Genomic DNA, 26,047 nt, shown 5'->3' on the forward strand with positions numbered 1-26,047 from the left:
GGGGGGGAGGGGAAGGGGAAGGGGGGCGGCTGGGGGCCCGGCCGGGTGTCCCCGCGGGGCCTGAGGCGGGCGCCGGCAGCGGGCGGCCCCCCGGCCGCGGGGCGCTCGGCTTTGGCGGGCTGGAAGGGCGGAGGGCGGCAGCACGGCCGGTCCCTCGCCAAGGCCAGCGGGACCCCGGCCTGACCCGCCGCGGCCGGGACGGAGCGCGGGAGGCGGCTCGGCTCGGCTCGGCTCGGCACGGCTCGGCTCGGCGGCCGGCCGCCCGCCCCCCGCTCGCCCCCCTCTCGCCCCCGCTCCCCAGCCGCCCGCCTTGCCTAGCGTGCCTGGCGGATCCCGGCCGGGCGCGGGCTGGCTCTCGGCTCCCTCCTACGGTGCCTGGGATCCCTCGTTTCCCACGGCCGGCAGCCGGTCTAGGCTGCCCTTAGCCGAGGTCCAGGCTGCTGTTGTCCTAAAGCCAGCGTGGCCCGGGTGACTTTGGCCACTGCCTGCCCCCATCAGCCCCGCGGGCTTCCACGCGGGATGGCACCTCGCTGGGACCAGCAGAGCTGCTCAGGGAATGAAGCCCGAGTGATGGTAAAGCCTCCGTCTGTCCCTGTTCCTGAGCACAGAAATGAGTTGTATTCTGCACTTTCAACTGTTTTATTTTAATTTGCTATTTTAGGGGTAGGAGTGCCAGCGTGAAAGCCTCTTCCCTTTCAGATACTGAGGATTTGGCAAACTTAGCAGTTGCTGTCATTGTTTGTAGGCTTAAGTGTTGCAGTTCACTGGCTCTATCATGTAATGCTAGATTGAGCTGGGTCTTATTATCCATCTTGTATGCGTGTGTGCTCATCTTGTTCCAAACAGACAGGTTCTGTATTGGTGAGACACGTTAAATGAGGTTTTCCTGATCAGAATTGCTCTTTCTTGGTTTTATTAAGTGATCAAGCATAGGCAAAGACATTGTTTCTGTTCAAGGACATCATTAAACAGAGAAAAACTAAATCCTGCAGAGAACAGCTGAATGCGGAGAGAAATAAATAGCATGGCAACCCTAAGCTTTTCCTGTGTTCAACATCTGACTATACAAATGCTTTTTTTCCTTCTGGGGCCCGTCAAACTCCCATTTCACCTTAGTAGAAAGGGATTTCAGTGGCACTGGGCTCACACAGCATCCTCCACTGAAGGCAGTTAAAACAAATTACAAATGCAACATACAAAACCTCCTCAGTAAGCCTCATCTGAGAGAGGAAAAGCCAGAGGCAGAGACAGAACGTGCTCAAGGTCACAGAGGAGTTCTCCAGCACAGCTGGGGAAAATTGCCAGAGTTACGGTGTCCTGACCTTGGTCCTCACCTGCCAACTTTGTCATTCCGTCCTAAGGCGGCAGCAGAGTGAACCCAGCCCTGCCTGCAGGTTCAGGGAAGGCAGCGGAGAGGGGACGGGAGGCACCTGCTCTTTAGTTCCCCTTGGTAAATCTGGGCCCGTGTATCACTCATTTAGTAAACAAATTATTTTGGTTCTTCACGGTACTCCAGGATGCCTGGAGGATGCCCCGCTGTTACTGTGCTACAAAGAAGGATGGTAAGGGGAACTTGGAGACCTATTGCGATCATCTTTGCAGCTCCACTACAAAGAGCTGCCTCCTTTTCTGATGTGTGCCAATTTATAAATAGCCCCAATTCCACTACTTGGAGAAAGCTTTCGTTTCTCCTTGTACTTGCTGTATGTGATACTCTGCAGTGGAGAGCAGGTATTTGTACCCGATTCTGCTCCCATGGAAATCAGCAGTAGAAGACTCAGAGACGAGAGGTGAAATAGCATCGCAGTTATCTCCTGTCCTCAGCTCAGAGCTCCTGTTACAGCCAGTCTGAAAGGCCAGGAGACGCCCTTGGACTCAGCAGCGCAGTCTCAAGCACACGCCTGTGTCTCTGCTGGAGGTGAGCATCCTGTTTGCAGAGTCCAGTTACAGCTAAAGCTGGGGAAAAAAAGGATCTGTCTGCATAAATAGGAATTTTCCTCAATTGCAGGAGCCAGCAGAGGACACTGCTTTGTCTCCGGCTCTGAAAGGGCTGAGTGATCTTTTTTTCTGTTCCTTTTGCTGCCTTCTTCCTGCTCCATGACTCTGGTGGCACTTTTGGCAGAATAGTCGCTGTCCCTTCTTTTTTATCCATATCCATCAGAGGATTTTGTTTTCCAGGTTGTTTGTTACTGCTGAAGCTGTAGCAATAACGCTCCTGTATAGCTTTACTTAAGGGAGGGAAGAAACAAAACCACATGACAAATTGGTCCAATTTATCACAGCAACAGAAACCTGCAATTCAGCTAAATCACCCCCACAGGCCAGCTTAGACGGTGCCGGTATTTAATGACCTGAGCGCTGCTGCCTTTGCAGCTCCAGCTTCACCTCTGCCCCTCTTCATGTCACAGCGTGCCCCCTCAGGTTTTTCGCTCCACCAGTGGGGAAGGGCACCCCAACGCTTCCTCTGGGATGAGCAGGCTCTGTCTTCAGGCTGCTGGGGCAGGGCTGCTTGCTATCTATCCAAAGTGGCACAGCCCAGACCTGCTGGACATCACCACATTCTGCCCCTTGTCCTACCTGGCTGGACCACCTGTGTTGCCCAAGCTCCCAGCTTTCTGGCCATGCCTGTGGTCTGTGGCAAGCAGACAAGCAGGAGCAGGACTGGACCCATCCCAGCTCATGGCCTCGCCTAGTCTTTTTTTGGGTGATCATATAACCCAGACAGGACTGTTCACCTGGTAGCAGGCTGGACACGGCTTCTGGTCAGCTGTCTACATCTGTTCCCATTATTCAGAGAAGGACTTTTTACAAGGACATGTAGTGAGAGGACAAGGGGGAACAGCTTTAAACTGAAAAGGGTAGACTTAGATTAGATATAAGGGAGAAACCCTTCGTTATGAGGGTGGCAAGATGCTGGCACAGGTTGCCCAGAGAAGCTGTGGATGCCCCATCCCTGGAAGTGTTCAAGGCCAGGCTGGATGGGGCTTTGAGCAACCTGGTCTAGTGGAAGGTGTCCCTGCCCATGGCAGGGGGGATGGAACTAGATGATCTTTAAGGTCCTTTCCAACCCAAACTATTCTACGATTCAGACAGGAGTATTTTATTTGAGAAGGAGCTGCAGTGAAATAAATAACCAGTGACATGTCCTGCATGTGGTGCAGGAGGACTTGAAAAGAGGATGAGCCAAGCTATGCCAGATCGCTCCCACCCATGAGCAAAGGGGCGCAGGAGGGGAACCCAGGGATCTCTTTTGCTGGCCCAGGCTCCAAGCTGGCCACAGCAACTGGCATCCGAAACCATATCCCAGTTCTGCCCCGGCGTGCTGCAGTGGCTCCTTTCTGGCTTGATCTACCTGGGACAGTAACGGGAACAACTGACAAGCTATACAGTTCTAGATGGCTGCAGGCATGTTTCCTCATGGCTCTTTTGCCTCCGTTTCCCCGGTCTGTAAAATAGAGAGGAGCGAGATGTCCTGGTGACAAGCACAAAGTAAGAAGGCGCAATTTTATTTATCAGGGCAGTGGCGGGGCAGGGGAATTTGTGCTGCTGGGCTGGTAAATGACCCAGCAATTTGAATTCTTCCAGCAAGATCGCACCTTCCACCAGCATCTCTGTCCACTTAACAAACCCCATTATCCAGCAAATTGCATATTGCAAAGGGGGAGTTCATTATCCACTCCAATGGCAGTGAGTGGCAGAGGCCATTACAATAAATGGCTTTTTGGTAAGATGCCTCTACAATTCACTTGGTATTTAACACTGGCCAGGGGGCTCATCTCTTTACATAAAGTACATTAAGCAAAGCACCTTTGTGAGCATCCCCCTGCGCTAAAGAGCTGTTATAATGAGAGTGATTAGGAATAAACATAACAGCAGAGGCTGCTGTCTCAAAATAGTTTGGGTCAGTGGCTGCACAGCAGAGGGGACTATGATGTGCACAGAGAACTCATGGCTTGCTGCGGCTCATCCAGAGACACTGGGCCTTTTCCAGTGCCAGAGCTAGGCAGCTGCTGGGGGGTAGTTTCCATCCCCTGGAGTGCTTGGGGACTGCCCCCAGCCCCTCCACCCTGGTGGCTGTAGGGCACCTGTCTCGTTTACGGGCACGCCCTAAAACTAATAGCAGGGCTGTGCACAACAGTATGTAACTCAACAGACACAAGCAAGTGCCCTGGCAAATTCTGAATTGCTTGTTCCACCAGTTAAATCTCCAAGAAAGGAACTGAGAGCCAATTCAGTGCCTTCCAAATCACAGCTCTGTTAAAAAAAAATTAACATAGAGCATGGCTCTTCCTCTTGGCAGCTGTCCAGTTATTAATTTCAGTGTATCAGCTGCATTTGAATGGGCTTGGGCTTCTGCCCACTATTTCTATTTATTTGTTTTCCATTCATCTCTGCTAAAATTAAAACTCAAAACCTTCTAGAGAGAACTGAAAACAAACATGCTGAACCAGTATTGCTGCCCACATACAACTGGCAGAAATCACATTTTCCTCCTCTGCAGTGAGGTAAGATCTAATTCTTTCAGCTCTCTGGGCTTCTCACCTAAAACATAGCGTAGGCATCTACAGCACTAGCTGCAGCCTTGAATTCTCCCTGCTTCCTGGGCCCATCAGTAAGCAGCAGCCTTTGGCCCCCGACTATAGGTTTTTACTGTGTACTGGGTCATGACGACTGCAGAGGCCCTGTGCTGGAGACTTTTCTGGATTAAACAGCACCTGCATGGTTTAAGAAGAGAGAGCTGGTGGTCCAGATGGTCACTGAGGCTACAATCCCATATAACGGTTTGGACTGTGCCCATGTTACAATGCACTGCACTGGCTGCGGCAAGAACTGCATGTTTTAAGGGAAAGAGGCAGCCCTAGGAAGCGCTGTGAACAGGACAGGCAAACAGGGCATGGCGTGGCACCTGGTGCAGCAGCTGGCACAGGGGGGATGTGCAGGGAAGGTGCTTCTTCGAAGGAGGGTCATTCCACTGCTGAGTGGGGAGACTTGAAGTACACATAATCCAGCAACTGACCAGCTGCACAGGTCAAAGGCACTAATCCTATCTGACCCTCAAGGCAGAATGGTGGGCACTGCTCTGAGAGCCAAGGCTGCAGCTTCGGCTGGGGGGTCTGCACCATCTACCTCGGTGGTGGCCGATGCTTCCACGTAGATGGAGCTCCTGAAGGGAGAAGCTGCTGCAGACCTCAGACCTCGACCTTTCCCCTGGGGCAGGCAGCAGACCTGCTTACAAAAGGTGTGCCCAGGTGAAGGACCTGCTGCAGCAGGTGGCTGAGCTACAGGAGGCAGCGAGGAGGCTGCATAACATCAGGGACAGCTCGTTCTGAACACAGTCTGCAGCGGACCCACGGCCAGACAGTCAAAAACTCTCCCACTGGCACACACAAAAGGGAGGGGGGGGGCAACAATGCAGAAAAATGGAAGCTTGCAACAGCAAGGACCAGCAGGAGGAAGAAGCTTTCCCCAAAACATGAGGTATCCTTGCAGAACTACTTCACCACTCTGCTGGCTGGAGGAAAGACCCATTACATCAGGAGAGATGCTGGAGCTGAGCAAGGCAGCTCGATCTGCTCCCCATGTAACAACCAGCACAATTAAGAAAAGGCCACAGGTGATAGCAGCAGGCAAGTCTCTTCTGCGGGGTACAGAGTCACCCATTTGCTGCCCTGACGTGCTCTCCAGAGAGGCACGTTGCTTACCAGGGGCTTGTATCAGGGATGTCACTGAGAGACTGCTAAGTCTTGTACAGCCCACTGACTTATCTGCTGCTGTTGTTTCACGTGGGCACCGGTGATACAGCCAGGAGCAGCAGTCTGAGAAGTATCAAGAAGGATTACAGAGCCCTGGGAGCAGCAGTAAGGGACTCTGGAGCACAGGCAGATTTTTTATCAATCCCCCCGGCCAGGCTGGATGGGACTTTGAGCAACCTGGTCTAGTGGAAGGTGTCCCTGCCCATGGCAATGGGAGTGGAACTAGATGAGCTTTAAGTTAACTGGAGTTAGCCGTTTTACCCTTCCGTAAGCACGCAGCCTGCCTAGTGCTTGCTTAACTTCTTTCTTATTGGTGTCTTTCTGAACACTTCTTTATCTCAAAGCACATCACCTGATAAAACATTTTGCTATAAAAGCCCAAGCTTCTACAATAGCATGATTCTTTATGCATCTGTGTGCAAAAAAGAATTGAAAAGCCAAAGTTTATGAACTTACTTTTAAAGTGACACAAATTACAAAATATCCTCATTTACAACCACAGTATTTAAATCCTATTTGCAACAGCACAATCAATAGGATCTAACTGCTGATGCACAGCAGGAGATCCTTAATATGACAAGCAAAATGCACTATAAGAAAGCTTTGTTTTTTTTCAGTGCTTTGTCTTCAAATTCAAATGTTTTCCTTCCTTAAAAACACACACAAATGAATGCATAGTGCAAGGCATGAGTCTGGTTGAGTAAGAAATTTTTCTGCTGGTTACCTAAATGGATTTCCTTCCACCAATAAATAAAGTCCCCAGTTCTGCATTTAGGGCATCATCAGGAATGACATCATCCTCTGTAAACTCATCTCCAAGCTTCTTCCACCATGGGCAGTGAGTGTATTTCAGCATAGTGTTGTGGGATTGTCTTGCCTTGGTAGCTACAGGGACTGATCGACTCATAAAGACATCAAGATCTTTTTCTGTGGTCTCTGCTAACCTTGGAGCATCTGTAAGAAGAAAGAGAAAGATCTTTCTGCATGATGTTTGCGGTTTTACAAGTATTTCAAACAAGAAAAGAAGGAGCACCACCCTCCCACTTCCCACTCTCCTAGGTCACTCCTTTTCCCATGCTGGCATTACAGTTTTATGGCTGCATGATAAACCTGACTGGAGAAGCAATCCAAAATATGCCTAATCTGAGAAAATAAATACCTAATGGGGGAGGGATAATAAGGCAGGAAAGCAGGACTACTTCATTCAGATGCAGTGGTGTCATCCACCAAAATGACTTCTTGTGAAACTATGATCTAAGAGAGAGAGAGGAGCTCCTGGTCACTACTGCTAGGTAGCTCCTGGCTACTGTTCCTGGCGCAGGGTGACATCAGCATAGTGCTTCCACTGCTCTGGCACAGCAGCACTGTGTATTCCCTGCCTGGGGGACCCAGCAGAGTCTAAGAGTGTGCTGCTGATTTGCCTGTTCAGGGAGCATTGAGCTGCAGTGACACAGCATGTGACAGGAAAACAATAGAATTCAGTAACTTGCTGGATTTTGTCCGGCTTGGGTGCTCTCTGGTGGCTGCAGTTCGCTATTCTCACTCTTTCACTCTGGGTTCCTTGTCTGGAATTAAAATAGCACAATAGCAAATTCCTTTCAAATCAAGTGAGGCCAAAGAAAATGAAAACATGACTTGGAACTCATAGCTCAAAGATTTCCCTCTCTATCTGGAAGAGGTGAGTGTCTCAATCAGTAGCTTGCTTACAACACAAGAAAACAGAACAAAGCAGAACAAATGTAGAAGAAGAGGTTCTGCGAGATCCCCTTCTTAGAAATTTTACTGCCTTTTACAGGGCCGTTGCTTTTCTTGTGAATGTATCAGAGAGGTACTTTTAGCAGATGAGTAAGATGCTCCTTGAAAAGCAGGTATGTATACTTAACCAACTGCAACACTTGGATAACGTCTAACAAAGCCTGAATCTCAAGACAAGGCATATGGCAAAGGAAGAAAGATATTTCAGTTTTTAAATGAGGCTTTGCCACTGTTCCCTCTAATTTTCTTTCTAAATTAGTTTAATCCAAATGGTTATCAAAACTATGACCAGAGCGGTCACATACTCATTAGCAGCTCCACATCAGTGTTGACCTGAGCCAGTAACGTCTCTCTTCGCTGTGCTGCTCTCTGATCCAGTCTGTTCCTCAACAGGAACTGTGCCAGCTTTTCCTGGGCCTGCATATGTAACTCTTTACTCCTTTCTTCTGACATCTGGGAAGCCTGGAGGAAAATAAGAGTTTATTACCATTAGGAGCTGGCTATTTTAAATCCTTTTTGGGGGAGAATATTGTCTAAACAAGGAATGAAAATCTGTTCTTAATTGTTAACTTGATAACTGTGCTTCCTCTGCAGCTCTCTCCAAAGCTATCCATCATCAAGTATATAAATTTTCTAAATACAGTTTGCTTTGACCCTTTTAATTAGATTAATGGTTAAAATCCCCAATATCCTAGTGCCTTGCTGTCAAACAAGCATGGTTAATATATGCATACCTCACATGGATTATCTTTATTGGAATTTATGAAGCTGAATATATTTCATCCCTACAGTATTTTATGCTGCATCATTAATGAGAATTATGAAATGACTAAGAAACAGACCGGATGCAATTTGATGTAGTCATCCACCTTCTGCAGCAGAGCCAGTCTCCGCTCATCAGTCAGTGCCTTGGGTTCTTTCCAAGGAGAGAGAGGTCTCCTCCTCCTTAGTTTTTCCAAGAATTTACAAGCCTTTGTAAAGAACATATAAGAATATGACAATCACAGACAGGACATTTGTCTTCTCGCTTTGTCTGTAATCAATCAGTGAAAAAAAAGTTTCAGTACTGCATCTGCTAAAGCATAAATTTAGCTGTGATGCTGAAAAGACAACATACAATGGTCAGCATGAATACTAAATAGCAGGTAAGAACACTTATCATAAAGTACTGACTCATCTGTGGTATGCCGAAATTCCAACCTTAGGTTTCAAAGTGGCAGCTCTTATATTTTAGTTACAAGACTGTAAGGCTTTGTAACCTATGCAAGGTTTAACTTGTCTAAGCAACTTGTGGCTCCAGATTATCATCCCTTGAATAATTTTTTAATAAATTATGGCTACATTGACACTAAGAGAACAAAAAGAGCTTTCTGAGGAATCGTAAAAAGTCCTACCTAATGTTAGAACAAAGTATATATACTTACTGCTCTCTGAATGACCACAGCTGCTTTATACTCCTTAAGAGATTGTCTCTGTTGATGAAAATTTCTTCTTGCTCTATATCCTCGCCAGAATCTCTGGATAGTTAATGCTGATTTCTCCTCCATTCCCTCCATGTACTTATCTACCTGACCTACAAATGCAACAAAAATCCAGTTATGAGACTGTGGGTTGAGATCTCTTAACAATTTACATTTTTAATTCAAAAACTAGATAGTACTAAAAAAGCTTGGTGCTATCAGTAAAAAACCTTTCTTCATCCAAGGTGTGCTAGCTATGGGCCATGTCTCAGAGACTCACAGGTGCAAAGCAGCTTTGCAACCCAAGAAAACTGGGTCTCTGTTTCTCCTACACCATTTTGGAGGCTGCAGATCTTGATCAGCAGTTCTGAGCCCCTGTAGAATCAGCACGTTCTCTGTCAGATAACTGGGTCAGGAGAGAAGACAGTAAGGCTAAAGTGCAAAAAAACCTACAAGATTAGGAAATAAATTTGGGGAAACTGTTCTTAAGGAGACCCAGACAATTTAAACTTCTGATACAGTTTAATATAAAATCATACTGGCATGGATTGTTTCCAGTAAGGCCAGCTGTCTTTCATGGAAGTGTCTCATGGCCCTCTGCCTCTGAAGTTTCATTTGCAGTTTTAGAGCCTCATCTTCCTTCTGTTTTTTTAAATGCTGCAACTCCTGTTCTCGTTTAGCTCTGCAATACACAAATACATTAACAATTAGCTTCAGTTGTACATTTCTTAAGATTATCTCTCTTTCTGTTAAATGGTTCAGCACTGAGGGAGAAAATCCACAATATAATCTGCCATCCCAGCTGTTGGCTGCAAGACTACACCAAGCAACAAGAAATCATCTGCAAGCTAACAAATTACCACAGTATCTACAGCCACAAAAAATTCTGAGCCAGTCACTCAATCTGGGATCAAATCAAAGGATATATTTTCACTTAGGATAAAGTTCTAAGGACCCTGAAGGGAATGATGCTCTGTATGGGACATTCACAATCCGCATGAATGAGAACAACAATTTTGAATCCATCATCAGGGAGATAAAGCAAGATTAGCCATCTGATCTAGTACACACCTTTTCCAGTGCACCCACTAGCATGCATGGCACCTGCTTTCCATAATACAGACTATTATTTTTGTACTGACTGCAAGACTAGATCAGAATGCTGGCTGCTAAGGCTCACCGCTTAACTTGGAGGGATTTTTTTTCTCCAGGAAATACAGACTGACACATTTTCTCCATTGACTTTGTTCAGAGACACTAGTGAAGAATTTTATTGCAAATTCTTCCTGATCTGTACTAGTTGTAATTTGACATTAGGACGCTGCCTCTCTGTGCTTGGCACTGGAAAAGTCCCAGCAGATGTTTCACAGATGAGACAACTGAAAACTCTGTTAATGGCCCTGGAGTGTTTAAGCTAGTAATAGCCTGTATATCCATTATACATACATTCATATATCAATAAAGAGACTAATACATTAATACTAAATTTATTGATGTATTATTACTATAATTACTGAGACCACTTCAACATGGTCTCGGCAAAACATGAGGAGCTGTGAGCTAGGACCCCCCTTCCCTTCACTACCCCTTCTCATCCCAATGGACCTGACCTCATTAGCAGCTTAACTTCAGACTTCATGAGTTCACCCCACAATAAGGTGTGATGTTACTCTTCCTCTTCTCCTATCGCAGCACGATCACTTGCCCACTCAGGACCTGAGTACGCCCACTAGGTCCACTGCCCTGAGTTCTGCTCTCCTCTAGCACTTTTCCAGGGACAATGAAGGGAGCACGTTAAGCACTAGTAAAGAGAACAAATGGACAACGCACAGGCATAAGGCATGCCAGAAAAGAGGAAAAAAAAGGCCATAGACTAGAACTAATGTCCAGCAATTTTGGTACTGCTGCATGTCACATACCTTTAGACTCACAGTACTATTGAGTTATTTGTGTGTTTCCCCATTGCTAGTATAAATAAGCTGCTGTTTTCCCACCAACCATACTTTCCCCTCCATCTCTGTAACTGAGTGGGGAAAGATGGGATGGAAGCTATTGTGTAAAAAGATGCACTGGATTTAAAGATCTGGTCCTAACTGATAGAACAGCCTCCACCACAACCTGAGAGACTTTAATCCTTTTATGACAGTAATGCAGATGTAAACCGTGCTCGCACATCTGCCTACAGAGACAGATCACGGTATCTGTGATTACGTCAGAATGGTCTCAAGGAAACTAGAGGTTTTCAGCCCACACATTTCCACGAACTAAGATCTGTAAATCTTCACATTTTTAATCCAGGTAGGCACATATTATACTTCTAAGTGTAATGATGTCACAGCATCAAACAGGACTTATGATGACATTTTCTTGATAAAACTATTAATAATTTTCCCTAGAAATTTTTATCAGCTCCACTAGGTGGAAAACTACAAGAACATTTCATGAACTTCTCAGATGTGCATCCGTGAAACTGCCAACAGTGTCTGTCAGGTATTTAAATGTTTCTTTGATATGTATTCTTTCCTGTGTAGTCTGCAAAACACATGCTCTTCTTCATTCTCTGTTCCTCCTAATGGTCAGACACATTTGTTTGCACAAGACCATGCTGTGACAGGGAAATGCCTCTGAACAGAGCAAAAACATACCCAGAGCATAATCCAAGCTTCCTTCAGCAGTTCATGGCACAGATCAGCCTCCCTCTGATCATCTCTTTATATACATAAAAATGGTTTCATTTTTGATGCATGATTAATAAAAATTATTGTCATTTTAACAGTTGTACAATTAGCTATGTAACAGCGAACTAACTTCAAGGACAGATTACAGTCTCTAATATCCACTGAGAAGACATTTCTGAAACCACAGTTTCAGAAGTTTATAACTCACAGAGTTTAAGATCTTCCACTGCGGCTGCGAGTGAAGTTTGGAGTTTCAAACTCAAGCAGTATTTAGCCACACTTGTTCTAAAATAAATCTGTGAATATAACCAAACCCTGACTGTTAAAAACTAAAAAGTACTCTTGAAAACTTTTCTAAAGTCACACTTACAGTAACCCAAACACTATTTTTCAGCATAACACTAAAGTGCAGCTTTGAGCTGGACAGAATAAAACCCAATACTGGAGCTGTAGTTACATGGGGACTTACTAAGCCGTAAGCATGCAACTATAAGGACATTAATACATTTCCATTTCCCTTAATATTAAACAAACACATTCAAAAGTCCATTTAAATGACTCACGAACTACTTAAGAGGCACTCACTAACACAATGCTGAAAATATGACACAAGAAAGTCAAGTAGCTTGCTGACAGCCTCACCACCTTTCCCTTCTGCTTTACAATGTTACATGTTAGCCCATCACCCAAGTTTTCCAGGCTATGTTTTTTGCAAGTTACTTGCAAGGTGCCTGATGAGGGCAGGAATATTGGCTCAAAGTGTATGGTGAAGTAAAAACAGGGACAAGGATGTCATTCTTGCTGTTTCAGCTGGAGCGGCTAGTGGCCCTCAATACACACACTGCTTGCCCCAGCAAATCTTCCAGAATGTAAGAATTACATTCTAGATGACAAATCATAACCGCCTGCTTTCCAGGTTGAAAAAACCTGCTGTGGAGTCTAAACTTGATTTAGATCCCTTAACCTACATCAAATTCACACTAGCTTTCTCAAAAGACTTAGCCTAACGTGCTAACATTACTGCTGAAATTCTTCTTCAAGCAGGACAAGTATTATTTATGTAGCTTCCTCCTCCTGTGGTACTCCAAGTCAGAGGATACAATTTCTAGGTCACTGAAGCGGCTCCACTTCTGAGAGTCAAAGATTTCAAATATTAATGAAGAACAAGGTCTTGCAAACACTACACTGAACAAGTACTATGGGCCTTGGTTTCTGCAGCACTCTGGCAAGGCAGATTGGAAACTCCAGGACAGCTCCACAGTCAATTTATGGTGGAATTTTGTGTCAAGTTAACTGTGAACCAGTTGACTGTTCTACCATCAGTACATCACCTTCTAGTGCTATTTAGTGCAATCCCATGCTACAGTGTGCTGTGCTTTTAGTTTTCCAGACGCTATAAATTTTTACACAGAAAACATATAAAAGTATCACAGAAGCAAGCTTTTTCATGGAGAAGTTTGGCAGCTGGGAAAGGGACAGTTGGAACTTTTGGCACCAGAAGTAGCAGTTTGGTACTGCTGGAAAAATCACAGTTTAGATGTTTCTGCTAAAAGAAACTGTAGTGAGACAGCTCACGTTGGCATTACATTACCTTTATGTTTCAGAAATAACAGCTGACTGGAAAAAGGCATCTTCAAGATGAAGGAACTCTTGGGCAGCCCAAACTTACACCCTGGGACATGGGACCAAATCCTCAGGGAAATTATTTCCAGGAAGGACAGGAAAGTGAATGGGAACAGCCAGTATAGACATATCACAGGCAAATCATGTTTGACCAGCCTGATTGCCTTCTGTGATGAGATGACCGGCTCTGTGGACAAGGGGAGAGCAGTGGATGTCATTTTCCTTGACTTTTATCAAGGCTGTCATCACAGTGTCCCATACAGGGCAGGGCTGACACTCAAGAGGAACCTCCACAAATACAGAAAATGGGTCAACAGAAACCACATGAAGTTCAAATGGGAAGTTCTGCACCTGGTACAAGATAACCTCATGAACCAGTACAGGTTGGGCACTGACTACCTGGACAGCAGCTCCAATGAAAAGTACCTGGAGTTCCTGGTGGTGACAAGTTGAACATGAACCTTGCAGTAACAAAGGCTAGCTGTGTAGTGGGCTGCACTAGCAAAAGCAGACAAAGCAGGTCAAAGATGATAATTATTTCGCTTTACTCTACACTCTTGAAGGCATAGCTGGAATAATGGTCACACTACTGCCCCCCCACCCCCCCCAGTAAAAGACAGATACTGACAAACTGGAGGGATAGATGCTGTCCAACAAGAATTAGGGCTGCTATGGAACGTATGATATACAAGGGCAGGAGATGAGATGGGTTTGTTTAGCATAAAGGAATGGAAATTGATTTCTGTCTTCCACTACCTAAAGGAAGTGTTATAGAGAAGACAGAGCCAGACTCTTAGAGGTGCACAGAAATAGGACAAGAGGCAGAGCTGTAACAAAGAAACTCCCACTGGCTCTAATGGAAGAATTCTTCACAAGGCAAGTCATCCAGCACCAGGACAGGGACCAAGTGCAGTGGTGGGATCTCCATCCCTGGAGACCTCCAGAACTGGATACAACCCTGAGCAGCTGATCCCACTTTGAGGCTAACCCTACTTCAAAAAGGATATTAAATTAGATGACCTAATTTTTTCCTGTCACTCTGTGACCTGAGAAAAACCAAACCAAACCTTATTACATTCTTTTCCTTAGTGCTTTTTACAAAGCCATACTGTTTACCTGAAGCTTCTCTGTAAAGTGGTCACTGCCTGGGGTAGTTTTTTCAGCCTTTTCCTTGTCTGAAATCCCCTCCACATAGCCTGGATTATACAAGCTGCTTGATGCTGCCTCTGAAATTAATAAAGCAGTTGGTAGAATATTTTCTCTGCATATAAAACCCCTTTATTACTGCTTGCATATCTGGAACCATCTCAACATTGGACCAAACACCATCAGTTTTCAAATGCATCAAAATTCAGTATTTGTAACAGCTTGGAGAATTTAAGGTCTCATAAGGCAGTTACGATCATGAACCCTGTACTTGCTTCAAAGGCACCTAACCTAATCATCTGAATTGATGCTCCCTGTGGTGAACAAATGACTCCACAGCACAAATATAAAATACATATTAGCTGCATTAATCAAGGTTAGAAATTTGTATTTAAAACACCAAAGCACTTGATACTTCAAGTGGTGATTCAATCAAAATACCTACACTAGACAGGACAGAAAGACAAGTTTGGAGAATTAGCAGCAGAAAAAAAATGTTACATTTGCAGTATGATCAGAAGTCACTGAAATGCAAACATGGAAAAAAAATCAATTCTATTCTTAAATAGATTTAAAAAACACCCACAAACAACAAAAAAAAACCCAAACACAAAAGACCCTGCTCAGTTGAAGATTAAAGCAGGTCTCTACAAACATAACTCTGATTTCCTTTAAAGTATTGTCTCTGAGAAACCTGCATGCAAAATTTTAAGACATTAATAAAACACATATTGTTTTGTTTATTGGGAACACAGCCCAGAAGGTATTCTTACTGAACATTTCCTCTATAGGCCTTAATTCTGTGTGAATGCTGCTTAGAATTCACAGATCTAAATCTGTAACACTGATGTGAGAAAAGCAGATACAGTTATTTTTGTTTTGTAGTTATCACAATAAAATCAATTATTTTTCCCCTACAGTTGTACAGAAATCTATGGTCAGCATGCAACAGAAAGTCAATCCTTTGAGTCATAGTCCCTTCATCACTTCACCATTTCATGATGTCTTCAAAAATGATGGAGGGAAAAAGAATAATAAATGGGAAATTTAAAAATCCATTAATGAAAAAATAACACAGACTTTGAAAAGTGCCAGAGTGATACAGTAAATCCATTTCAAACATACATAAATCACATGTAACTAGGGCTCCACAAACAAAAGTCTCATTAAACTTCAGCACCTGTATTTCTCCTTTTCCATTGGATTGTTCCAAGTATAGTAGGTCCAAGAGTTGACTGAGATCCCCATCAAACCCTTTGCCAGTCCACTGCTTACTTAAAAGCCCTTTTAATCCTACGAGAGAAAGAAGCAGCACATGATACTGGCCAAGGTGAATTTTTCTTTTCAGCATTTCAAAGTAACAATTTTCAAGTCAAATATCAAATCTGATTCTGTATGCAAAGGAACACTAGAGCCGAACACCACCAGTCATCTTTGAGTTTCAATGCAGAATATTATCAATTAATAGCTAGTGCTCCAGCTATCACAGAGAAGCATTACAGAGTGAGTGTAATCTTGTATGTCCAAGTCACTATCTATTGTGTCTACAAAACTGGCAGTTAAATTATCAATGTACTTTCAGAGTCTTATCAGCGAGTCATTGTCAGGTACTAAAAGGATGTAAAGCACCAGGCAAGTGCTAGGTTTTATTAGCACTGCTTTCATATTTTTGATAATACAATTTATTTATTTATAACTGGAATTCTTTGATGTCTTATCTGCATAGCATAGTCTGTGAGCACATTGTGCATCCAATCCCTGAGACAAAACAGCTTTTTAGGTCCACAGTAGCTAAAAAGCACACTAGTGCCCCCCTCACAACACATACACACTCCCTGTGCTGCACACAGGACACAAGCAGACAGTAACACATGCTTTTTGGCTTTTTATCAGATAAATCCTAGGCCTTGAGAGTATGCAGGGAGCTGGAAGAAAAAGGAAGAAGGGCCGAAAGTAGACGTGTGTTTGGATAGTCTCCCAAAGAACTGCAGATTCAAGTAACTCTTCCATCTTCAAGTCGTTCTTCATAAGCATATTCATACACTGGACAACTACAACACTCATACATACCGGGTCTGGATATGGAGCACAAAGTCCTGCATGCAAACAGAAGACGCACCTCCATTCTATCATACTTGCACCATTTTGGAAAGTCAATGACAATTAAACACTTCAGGAAAGAGACAGGTGAGACTTCAAATGGAGTGCCCTAAGGCTGCCTGAGCTTTGCAAAAAGCATGTAGCCTGGCTACACAGGGCAGTTCCCTCAGAGACGTCCTGTGGGTCTGACACAACCATTTGTCAGTTTCTGTACAGCCTACACAGCCGTATGCAGCTTTCAGCTACTAATGGGGGTATCTCAAGCATGCCTCTCTGATGTGTCAACCCATGCAGACAAAAATGCCAGGCCCTCCAGGAAACCTGACGTAGTGACTGTGCTAGTCTTGGAGACATGAGGTTCAGGTGATGTCCTCACCTCCACCAGGCTGCCTTTACTGACAAAAAGCTCGCACTGAAGTACCTCATACTGGCAACAGCTGAGCCACCGTGAAGCCAAGCTACTTCAATGAGATGGCCAGATGGTGGAAAAGCTGCAAGGCTTTCTTTGTTGCTGTTATTCATCAAACTATCTAAAGGATTCCAAAGCCTGAGTGAAAACATAAGGACTCTTAACTTGAAACAAAAAATAGAGGGAAAAAAAGTGATAGGTTTTTTCTCAGTGGAAACAAGAAACATGTATGGAAGAAAGATGAAGAGTCTCTAAATAACTGTGGCATATTGTGATTCTAGAGCAAAATACAGCATAGTCCTTTAATGGAGACTTGCACCTCTTCAGACAAGCCAGCATTCTATAGCTTGGATGATCAGACCATCAGAGCAGCTTCACAAGAATCCACAACGTGCCTTAGGCATGTTATACTTAATTTCACACTAAAAGGAAGTCCTTCTCCCTCAGTTCTGTTCAGAAAAGCACGGCAAGGCTGCCCATTTGGTCCAGAAATTTGTCTGGCTGGCACTGCCTAGTAAATAGTCAGCACATGCATCAAAAAAGGGAATTGGACCTTTTTGTCCAGCATACCCACTTCTCACTGTCCTTGTCCCTAAAGGACTGAGCCTGCTCACAAATAGTTTTCACCACCAATGACATTTAGAATAAAAGAAGACCTGGCAAACAGCAAAGCCTCTTAAGTGTCCATGGGCATGACGGACTAGGGGGTTTCCTGGAGCTCCCTCCTAGGCTAGAGACAGAAACATTAAACGGGACACCTCATTAAATAACGAATAAAATAGAGCAAATGATATGTATAATGAGCCTCCTCATCTAAAGCATCAAGACAAAACAATAAACTCATTTCATTAATTCCTGGGAAGAGTTCATTCCAATCGCTTGGATATCAAAAGCAGTCAGTCCCCAGTAACAGGACAGCACCTATCACATGAACAGGCCTGGAACAGCCAGGGTCAGAAGTTGGCTTTAAGTAAAACTTTCATGTTTATGGATTAGTGAGCCATCTGCACACTGGCAGATGTCTGACACATGGCTCTTACTGCGGCAGTAAGGCACCCTGCTTCTAGAATCTCTCAATATCCAACCTGCACAGGAAAAAAGATGCAGAACATCACACAGAAAGAAGTAAAGCCCATCTGCCTGGAAGTGACAAACAGCAGCTTTAAGAGGCAAGTTGCCACATGCAGTCCTTAATACACAGAAGAAAATAAATCTAGGAAACAGAAAGAGGTGTGGCACCTTAAACTACAATGAAAATTAACAGAAAAGAAGGAAAATCAACACCACAGCACTTCAATTTCCATCTGTATTGGGCAGCTATTGAACAGAGATCGGACATCTTTGTGGTTTTTTACAGTGAATTTAAGAGGAAGCTGACTGATTAGTACCATGCATGTTTACAAACCTTTGTAGCGAGCTGTGAGTAACTTCACAAGCTGCTTGCAAAATTTTGCCACCAACAATAGCAGTTTCGTAGCAGCATTTCCCACGACAGGATTGGTAGTAGATGAAAGCTTATAAACAAGTTCATCCAAAACAGAGTGAAGGGTCTCTTCATCAACCTGATACAAGACAGACCTTCAAAAAGAAGAGGAAAAAAAAAAAAAAAAAAAAAGAGGGAGATGGGATAGAATTGAAGTGTTAATTACAAACGATAAGTTTTTTAACAGTGACTTATTTTTAGATATGTCAGGCACTCAGCAAGCCAACATCCAGCAAGCTGGACCAGCAATCTGATTCAGGCAGTACTACTGCTTCAGTCAACTGATTCCCATTCCCACAATTTAACAACAACATAAAGAAAATAGCTATTTTTTTCTGTTTCTACAACAAAGACTAGGAAGAAAAAACCCCACCACATATGTATATGAAAAAAGTTCTATTTTACCAAGCAGTAATGAACTGAGTTTTAAATATAAAATTCAGAAAAATCAATTATATGAAAACTAACCTATTGACCCTCAAAATACTGTGTAAAACAGACATCGTTATAACTGCCGTTTCAACATCATCTGTTATTAACAACTGCAGGAAGTGATCATTTTGCAGTACTGCAAAAAAACAAACACAAGCAAACAAGAAATCACTCAGTCAGAACCAGACTTGAAAATACCATAAAACAAATGAACTTAATTATGGAACATAAGCCATAGCAAGAAAAAACAGATACTGTTTCTGGAACAAACTCCCTCTTTTATAATTTTTACACTTATACTGGAATAAGAAACTACTTCAACAGCCAAAAAACATGTTGAGCCCTGTTTTTTCTGCCTTTGGATATCCCTCAGGCACTGGTGTTGCAACGGAATAAAAGCTTTAAAACCTTTTATGTTGCACTAGTACCAGTTGCTTATTACAGCAGTGGAATTATCACTAGGGCAACAATATCCGGAAAAGATAAGGACTTTAACCTTGACAGTTTATTACATGAGGTTTATTTAATGCAAGTCCACTGATGTCATTAAAGTATGATCTTTTTTATTCTAGTGTATCACTGCCTATATATTTAGTAATTTTTCTGGCCATATGTCTTTTTAGTTACGCATCTTACCATCATTAGGGTTTTGGTCTACATTAGAAACAAAACCAAATTCTGCTTTTTAAAATCAATGTGATTAACATTAACTTAATTGAAAGCTTATTTTGGCAAGAACTGTATAGTGAAGTTTGTTAGGCATTTGTAAAATTTCCTGGCATGGTGACAACTTCAGAAATCTGTTTTCAAGTCTATCCACTTTTCAGGGCCAGCAATGTGCTCTGGTCAAATTTCTGCATATGTTAATCACACACAGGTAAAAAGATCAACTGTATCTTATCAGAAAAAAAAATATATGGGTTTTTTAAGATATAGAATTACAAAGGGAAATGACAGGAAAAGACTTTTAATGTTTGTCTCAAAGACTAGAAGGGCAGCTCTTCAGTATTTCCCTTTAGTCGATCTTTTCCATTTTAGATATTGCTATTTCTGTTGAGTGGACTACTTTAAGAGTGATAACATCTACTGCAGTTTAGAAAACTAGGTAGAAATTAGCTTAAAAGTGATTCTTGATACCTGTAGTTGCCATAAATAAATTTTCAGGTGTTTTATGGGTTTACTTTTCCCTTACCGCACACTGCTAGTTGAAGATGCCCACCGAACAGCCAGCAGATGGCATCAGTTACTGTTCGGAACCAGTGTAAAAAATCTTGTTTTTCTTCATCCTAAACAAAAGAGAAGTAGGTAAAAGCATGTACAGGTGTCTTCACTGAAGACTTCAGCTTGCTGTAGTGAGAAGGTTGGTATGCTTCAGGGATGTGGAGACCAAAACTCCATCAAATTCCCAAATGAGGTTGATGAAACTGTAGGAACCAGTCAAAAATAACCAATTTGCAAGTCCTTCAAGGCCAGAGATCAATACAGAAAATCTAAACATGCTACAAAAAGCATCCATTCCTTAAGAAATCATACTAGAGAGCGAGAAGTCTTCTTTACTCCTTAAAAAATATTTGATAGCTTAAGAGGGCTAAGATGACAAATAATAGCTCAATACAAATGCATCACAGATTTAATCTATAAAGTGGGAATATATTCTTTAAGATTAAAGCACAGCAAAAAGGGGTACAAAGTGGCCAAGGACACAGTTAAAATGGAAGAGATTCCTAAAAACTGGTATGGTGAGGCTTCAGAAGCACCTCCTAGTCTGAGGTCTGTGAGCAAACAAGTGACTATGAAGCTGAAGTTTGATCCATTTGCCAAACAGACTGTTATGTGCTTGCCTGTGATAACACTGGACTGGTAAAAATGACCAGGAATAATCGAGGTCTTTAACATGTGAACACACATACAGATGTGCAGTCCAGAGACTGTATTGCAGGTGCAAGCCACAGGAAATGTAAAATCCTGGTGTGTGAGACAGCAAAGGACCTTTTGGTAGCACTACATTGCTGACAAATGTTATAATGTGGAAATATCAGGCCAAGTGCTTTAATTGAGCCTCCACAAATGAAACTCTGGAAAGCCTATTCCTAGATCTGTGCTGCAAGTCCCAGCCATCAGTCACACTTCAACTCTGTATTTGCTTCTTACTGACAATGAAAGATACAAAATCACAGTAATAATTTAAGCTGTAATATTATCTGTCCTGTGTTTTGGCAATATGTCAGTTTCTGAAAGCTATTTCAGTACTTCCCTTGACTTCAAAGACTTGTACAAAAAGCAAATGAGGGCAGAACAACCAACAAATCTCCACTGGTAGAGTGGGATTTCCAGAGTTCCACTGAGCAAGCACCAAGTCTGGGTGCCCAGTCACCTCTGAGACCACAAGGTTTAAAAGCCAAAGTACTAATTATAATGTAGACTGCATTTGCATTCAAAAGAAATCTTTGCCCACAAGCATGACTCAAGTTGCATGTAGGCTGAGACATAATAAGAAAGTGTGGGGGAAATTACATATTGCGGGTAAGACTTGAGTCTCCTGGGACGTCATTCAGGAAGCTTCCTTCTTAAGTACTAAATGCACTTCTGAAGTATTGAACTAACAAAATAACGTTACTATACTGATACTTTCTGAGAATTGGCTGTGTTTGTGTTGTCCATCACAAAACTCTGTAGGAAAACTTTGACCAAGTGCAAAAAGCCAGTAAGCCAAGAAATTGGAAAAATGGGGATATTAAAAAGAAACTCAGAATCCATGAGGTTGGTTGTTTAAATTATTCGTGGGTTTAATCTGTTGTTTTTGTCTTGTGATTCTGGAACTCAGAATGCTTCAAAAGCACAAGGGAACCTAGATGGGTAAAACCCTTCTCTGCAAAGGGGGAGAGAAATGTGAGAAAGTGTTCACATCCACAAAATCACAAAGTCTGCCTTTGGGGTTCCCAATGTGCAGGTTCAGCAGCAGTGAGTATTTTCAGATTTTTTTGCCAATTTCATGGCAGAAATTGTATGGCAAAACAAACTTCAACAAATACAATTTAAAATCTTAGATGTCCTAAACCTTTTTTGTAAAGTTGAACAAAGCAGTGGGAACACAGCCATTACAAAGACTGAACTAATTATATGCAAAGTTAAAAAGACACTACCATGATTGGGATGCTGCCTTTTGTTGTAAGGCATTTTTTTTTCTATCATACTGCTCGAATTCTTCTAACCTACTTGCAATGGCATTCCTTCCCCCTGCCTTTTAAAAACTGCAAAAAGTAGTAGCCAAACTCTCTAACAAGCCTATGGTAACAAAACAGCTTTGCACATGTAATGGACCAAATCCTCCACAACCACAGATTTCAGTTTCAAAGCTCCAAGGCTTAAGAAAAACTACTGTAATTTCTGGAAAACAAGTTTTCATAATACAATGTCCCTAAAATAATATCCTACTCATAGAGTATGTAACCTTGGAAAGTTTACAGAGGTTTTCTGCTCTTTTAAGGATGAAATTTGAATACCTTCATTGCTCGGATAAATCGTGCCTGCAAGCGTCTTCCCAAAACCAGCAGGTTGTCTATAGCTGAAGGAAGAAATGTCTTGTAAAATTCCTCAGGATCTTCTTTCACCTCTAGTCCTACACAGCAACGACTGCAATGGGGGGAGGGGGAGAGGAAAAAAAAAAAAATCAACCTGAATAGTTGAGGGCCTGTTTGAACAGTTTTGAATGAATGTCACGTCATCGGAGAAGAAATGCTTCACTGGCATGGGACAATTCAGCACTAACAACAGTTAACTGCTGTGACTGGCTCCAAGGTAGCTGCCTCAAAAGGAAAGGGAATCACTGGCAGGCTGGAGACAGCAAGTATATTACTGCGTATTATAGCCTGTCTTGGTTTAAAACACATCCAAAGCACATTCTCTCCTTTAGCTTCATAGGATCAGTTCAGGCTTGTTACACATGCGAGGGAAGGGCTCCGATGGTCATAAAGGAAAGAAAAAAACAAAAGGCAAAACAGAAAGGTAGACAAAAACCTATCAAAGGAAGCCCAATGATGAAGGAGGTGCAGATCAAGCAAGGAAAACAGGTATAAAAGAAATATTACTTACTGCAAAGTTTTGAGCAAGTCTGCCTACAACTTTCCCCTAACTGAGGGATACACGTGGGCTAGAAATCAGGTCTTCAGACCTCAGTTTTCTTATATGACTCGCTGCAAACATGTTGGTCATTTCTGGAAGAATTTTTACAAGAAACTGCATGTTTTACAGCTGGGAAGATTTTCAATTCTCTACTCCGCACTGATACTAGTGCAACCAAAAAGTCTTAAGTTTTATGAATTTTGCTTTCTAGATAGGCTTTGTTAGCTTTTTGTGAATGCACATGCGTAAAGCTTTGCTTACCAAAGCCCTTGGAAAGCAAATTCCAGGCACGAAGCCGAGATTCATCTAGTTACAAAATGACATTTTTATAGCTAAAATAAATTTCAGTTTTCTCTGCAAACTGAAATAGCTTACAGGAGATGATTTAAGTATCACACAATTCTGGTGATAAATCTCACATCTCTTAGTGAAATTCCTGGCATTAAAAATTCATACTGCAGATATAGCATAAATAAGAGATTGTTGCCTAATTGCTTCATGCCTTAGAATTTTGCTTCATAGTTACGCCAAAATCAAGTGCAAGTTGGGGAAAATTTAAAACTTATTATTTTTCCTGACATCGAAAATTGAGATTAGATCACTGAGGATTTGAGTTTAAAGTTGTCTTATTTACTAGCTATGAATTAAATTTAATAATGCCATTCTCACAATATCACTACATCAAGCTATCTAGTCTGTATGAATGTATGAATTGTGTCCTCTATTATGTTTAAAATGGAAATAGATATTTAAAATGGGTATATTAAATAGAGCCAAGCCAAGGTATGAGTCAATCAGGTTGACGATTTTAGCAAGATGAAATTTTAAGTACACAAACTTTTTAAAGTAACTGCAGTTACTTTACTGGGTAAGCAATTACTGGGTAAGAACTGTGACACTGATGAGTACTGTTCACAAAAAAAGGTAAAGCCAACACAAAAACTGTTCCCACCAGTTTACCCAGCTCAATGAAACACAATTCGAATGAATTAAAGGGGACCAATTAGGCTATGCCTGACCCCTCTGCTCTTGACTGCTCCCTGCACTTTAACCCTGGCCTTTCCTGAACAACAAGCCTTGTTCTGGATGGGAGCCAATGTATTACAGCTTGAAAAGAAAAAAGGCAAGATGAAAGGCCAGAAAGAAAACAAGAATACAACTTACTAGCAATTTTTTTACCTTAGAATCTCTGCTAGCTGGGTAGCAGTAGCCCAGCCACCACACAGTCGAGAGTGGTCTTGTCTAAGGACCAGCAGGCAGTATCGAGTAAGATCATAATCATATATATCTTGCTTAATTTTTTTTGATTCTTCAGATCCCAAGGAGGCACTATTTAAAATTCCTGTGGGAAGAAAGCAGGAGGGAGACAGAAAAGCATAAGATTCTAATGTGCCAGATACTTTTTTTTCTTCTTTTTCCAAAACGTAACTGGAGTATGTGTACACAGAGCCAGGATTAAGGTAATTCTAAAAGTGCTAACATCAGCATAAAGTATTTTGTCAGCATTTTTCACTCATACAGCTAGAATCCATTTGTTAGGTGATATGACAATTAGGAAGGATAGCTACACTTCGGTTTTTACATTTTCTCGTTACACATTTAGTAGTAAAACATACATCACTTGGGATATAGCCCATTTGTATGAATTTCCTAGGCCAGCTAAAACCACAACCGCTGTGAAACATATAGCTTCCTTATAATTACATCCCAGTTTAGAACAGGACCTAACTTGTTTCTACCGTTCCTGTGAGCAGTGGCTATGCAGCAAAAGGCAAGGCAGGGGGAGTCACACGGGAGCTTGCAATTGCACTTCCATGTCAAGAATTAAAAATCGAAGCGAGCACTCGGACCCTCCACATAAAAGCACGGGGACACGATCTGAGCAAGCGCGAGATCCTTGCCCACATCAGCAGGGGCTTACAAACAGGGTGACAGCTGATGAGAAAACACATCGTTTCCAGCTTGTCCCCAGCTCCTCCTCACCATTGCCAAGCCAAATGCCACCCAACACCACTCCCAGGAAAACCCGAATTATCAACCTCAGCGCTTCCAGCCCTGCCACAAGTGTTCAGAGAACCCTCCTATATTTAAGCAGGCAGAAGAAAGGCGGCCTGTCTACACTTCTCTACCCTATCCTTTTATTTTAGAAACGGTGTTAATTACCCTTTAACTGCAGAAGCAGCAGGGGGATGTCCTGCTCGCTGCTCTCGGTGACCTGAGCAGCCAAGGCCAGCACCTGGGGGTCCGCAGCCGCGCGGGGCGCGCCGGCCATGGCGGCGGGATGGCCGCGACCACCGCCTCACACCTCTCTCCCCCTTTTGAACTGCTCCGGCGCAGCCGCGGGGTCCTTAGGCCGCTACGTCCGTCAGCCGTCCCGCTCCTGCACCGCCGGCTGGGAGCTGCCGCTCCGCGGGGCGCCTCAGGTCTCCCCCCTGAGGAAGGGAACGGACATGGAGGAAGGGCTGTCGCGCTCCCTCGCGTCGCCTCTCGAGGCCGCGGGACCGGCTCTGCCGGCAGCGCAGGGCTCCGCTGGAGCGCCCGAGAGAGGCCCCGCGGGGCGGGCGGGCGGGCGGCCTTGCTGGGGGCCGCCGGCGTTCCTCCAGCCAGGGGCGGAGGGGGTGGAAGGGGCCGCGGACGGGCGCTGCCCGCCAGCAGGGCGGCGAGGGAGAGGTGCCCTGTCCCACTGGGGTCGCCTTGGCGCCCCCCCGGCCTGCGCGGGCGGCAGTCCCGAGGCCACCTAGCTCCCAGGAGCGTGGCCGCCCGCAGCGCTCTGCGGGCAGCGCCCCCCTCCCGCTCCCCGGCCCCTCTCACCGCCGCGTGGGGGCTCCCCCACTTCGAGGCGGGGGGACTGGAAGATCGAACCCGACGGCTCGAACCCGCCCGCTGCTCCACACACCCCCCTCCCCTCCCAGCTGTGTGGTCGCGGCCGCTCCCCACCAACCAGGGCTCTCCCCTGAAGGAGGAGGGTGTCATTTGCATATCCGCGTGCGGGCTGGCGCCTCCGACGATTCCACTCGTGGAAATGCACGGAGGGGCCGCCTGGTCGCCCAATCCAAGACCACGCTGCCCGTGACGCACCGCCCGGA

The 26,047-nt window shown here is 43.8% G+C and overlaps 1 protein-coding gene across 4 annotated transcripts; it reads right to left on the bottom strand.

Moving 5' to 3' along the window:
- Positions 1–896: 896 nt before the first annotated feature.
- IQCB1 (IQ motif containing B1) lies at positions 897–26,023 on the bottom strand. Of its 4 annotated transcripts, XM_056348557.1 has the most exons (15): positions 25,773–25,892; positions 25,125–25,393; positions 24,141–24,303; positions 22,343–22,472; positions 20,032–20,125; positions 18,876–18,975; positions 18,330–18,502; positions 15,596–15,708; positions 14,386–14,495; positions 9,508–9,650; positions 8,933–9,081; positions 8,351–8,479; positions 7,814–7,970; positions 6,478–6,707; positions 897–2,228 (listed from the first exon to the last, which is right to left on the bottom strand). In XM_056348557.1, exons 2-14 carry the CDS (start codon positions 25,231–25,233, stop codon positions 6,478–6,480), a joined length of 1,800 nt encoding a protein of 599 aa, XP_056204532.1. In that variant the 5' UTR covers positions 25,234–25,393; positions 25,773–25,892; the 3' UTR covers positions 897–2,228. The 4 variants fall into 4 exon arrangements, with proteins under 4 accessions (XP_056204532.1, XP_056204531.1, XP_056204530.1 ...); XM_056348556.1 differs by lacking the exons at positions 897–2,228; positions 25,773–25,892 and adding an exon at positions 25,903–26,023 and having other exon boundaries at positions 6,197–6,707; XM_056348555.1 differs by lacking the exon at positions 897–2,228 and having other exon boundaries at positions 6,197–6,707; positions 25,773–25,891.
- Between the last annotated feature and the right edge of the window lie 24 nt (positions 26,024–26,047).

The sequence above is a fragment of the Falco biarmicus genome, chromosome 8, assembly GCF_023638135.1.
Source record: "Falco biarmicus isolate bFalBia1 chromosome 8, bFalBia1.pri, whole genome shotgun sequence".
Lineage (NCBI taxonomy): Eukaryota > Metazoa > Chordata > Aves > Falconiformes > Falconidae > Falco > Falco biarmicus.

Excerpts from the sequence above, each read along its gene's own strand:
- IQCB1 (XM_056348557.1), bottom strand. The coding sequence starts at position 25,233 with ATGGCCGGCGCGCCCCGCGCGGCTGCGGACCCCCAGGTGCTGGCCTTG. Across the intron at positions 20,126-22,342 it reads GATTTATCCGAGCAATGAAG|GATGAAGAAAAACAAGATTT; the intron begins GTATTCAAATTT and ends TCTTTTGTTTAG. Across the intron at positions 9,651-14,385 it reads ACTTTACAGAGAAGCTTCAG|AGCTAAACGAGAACAGGAGT; the intron begins GTAAACAGTATG and ends TGTGTATTGCAG.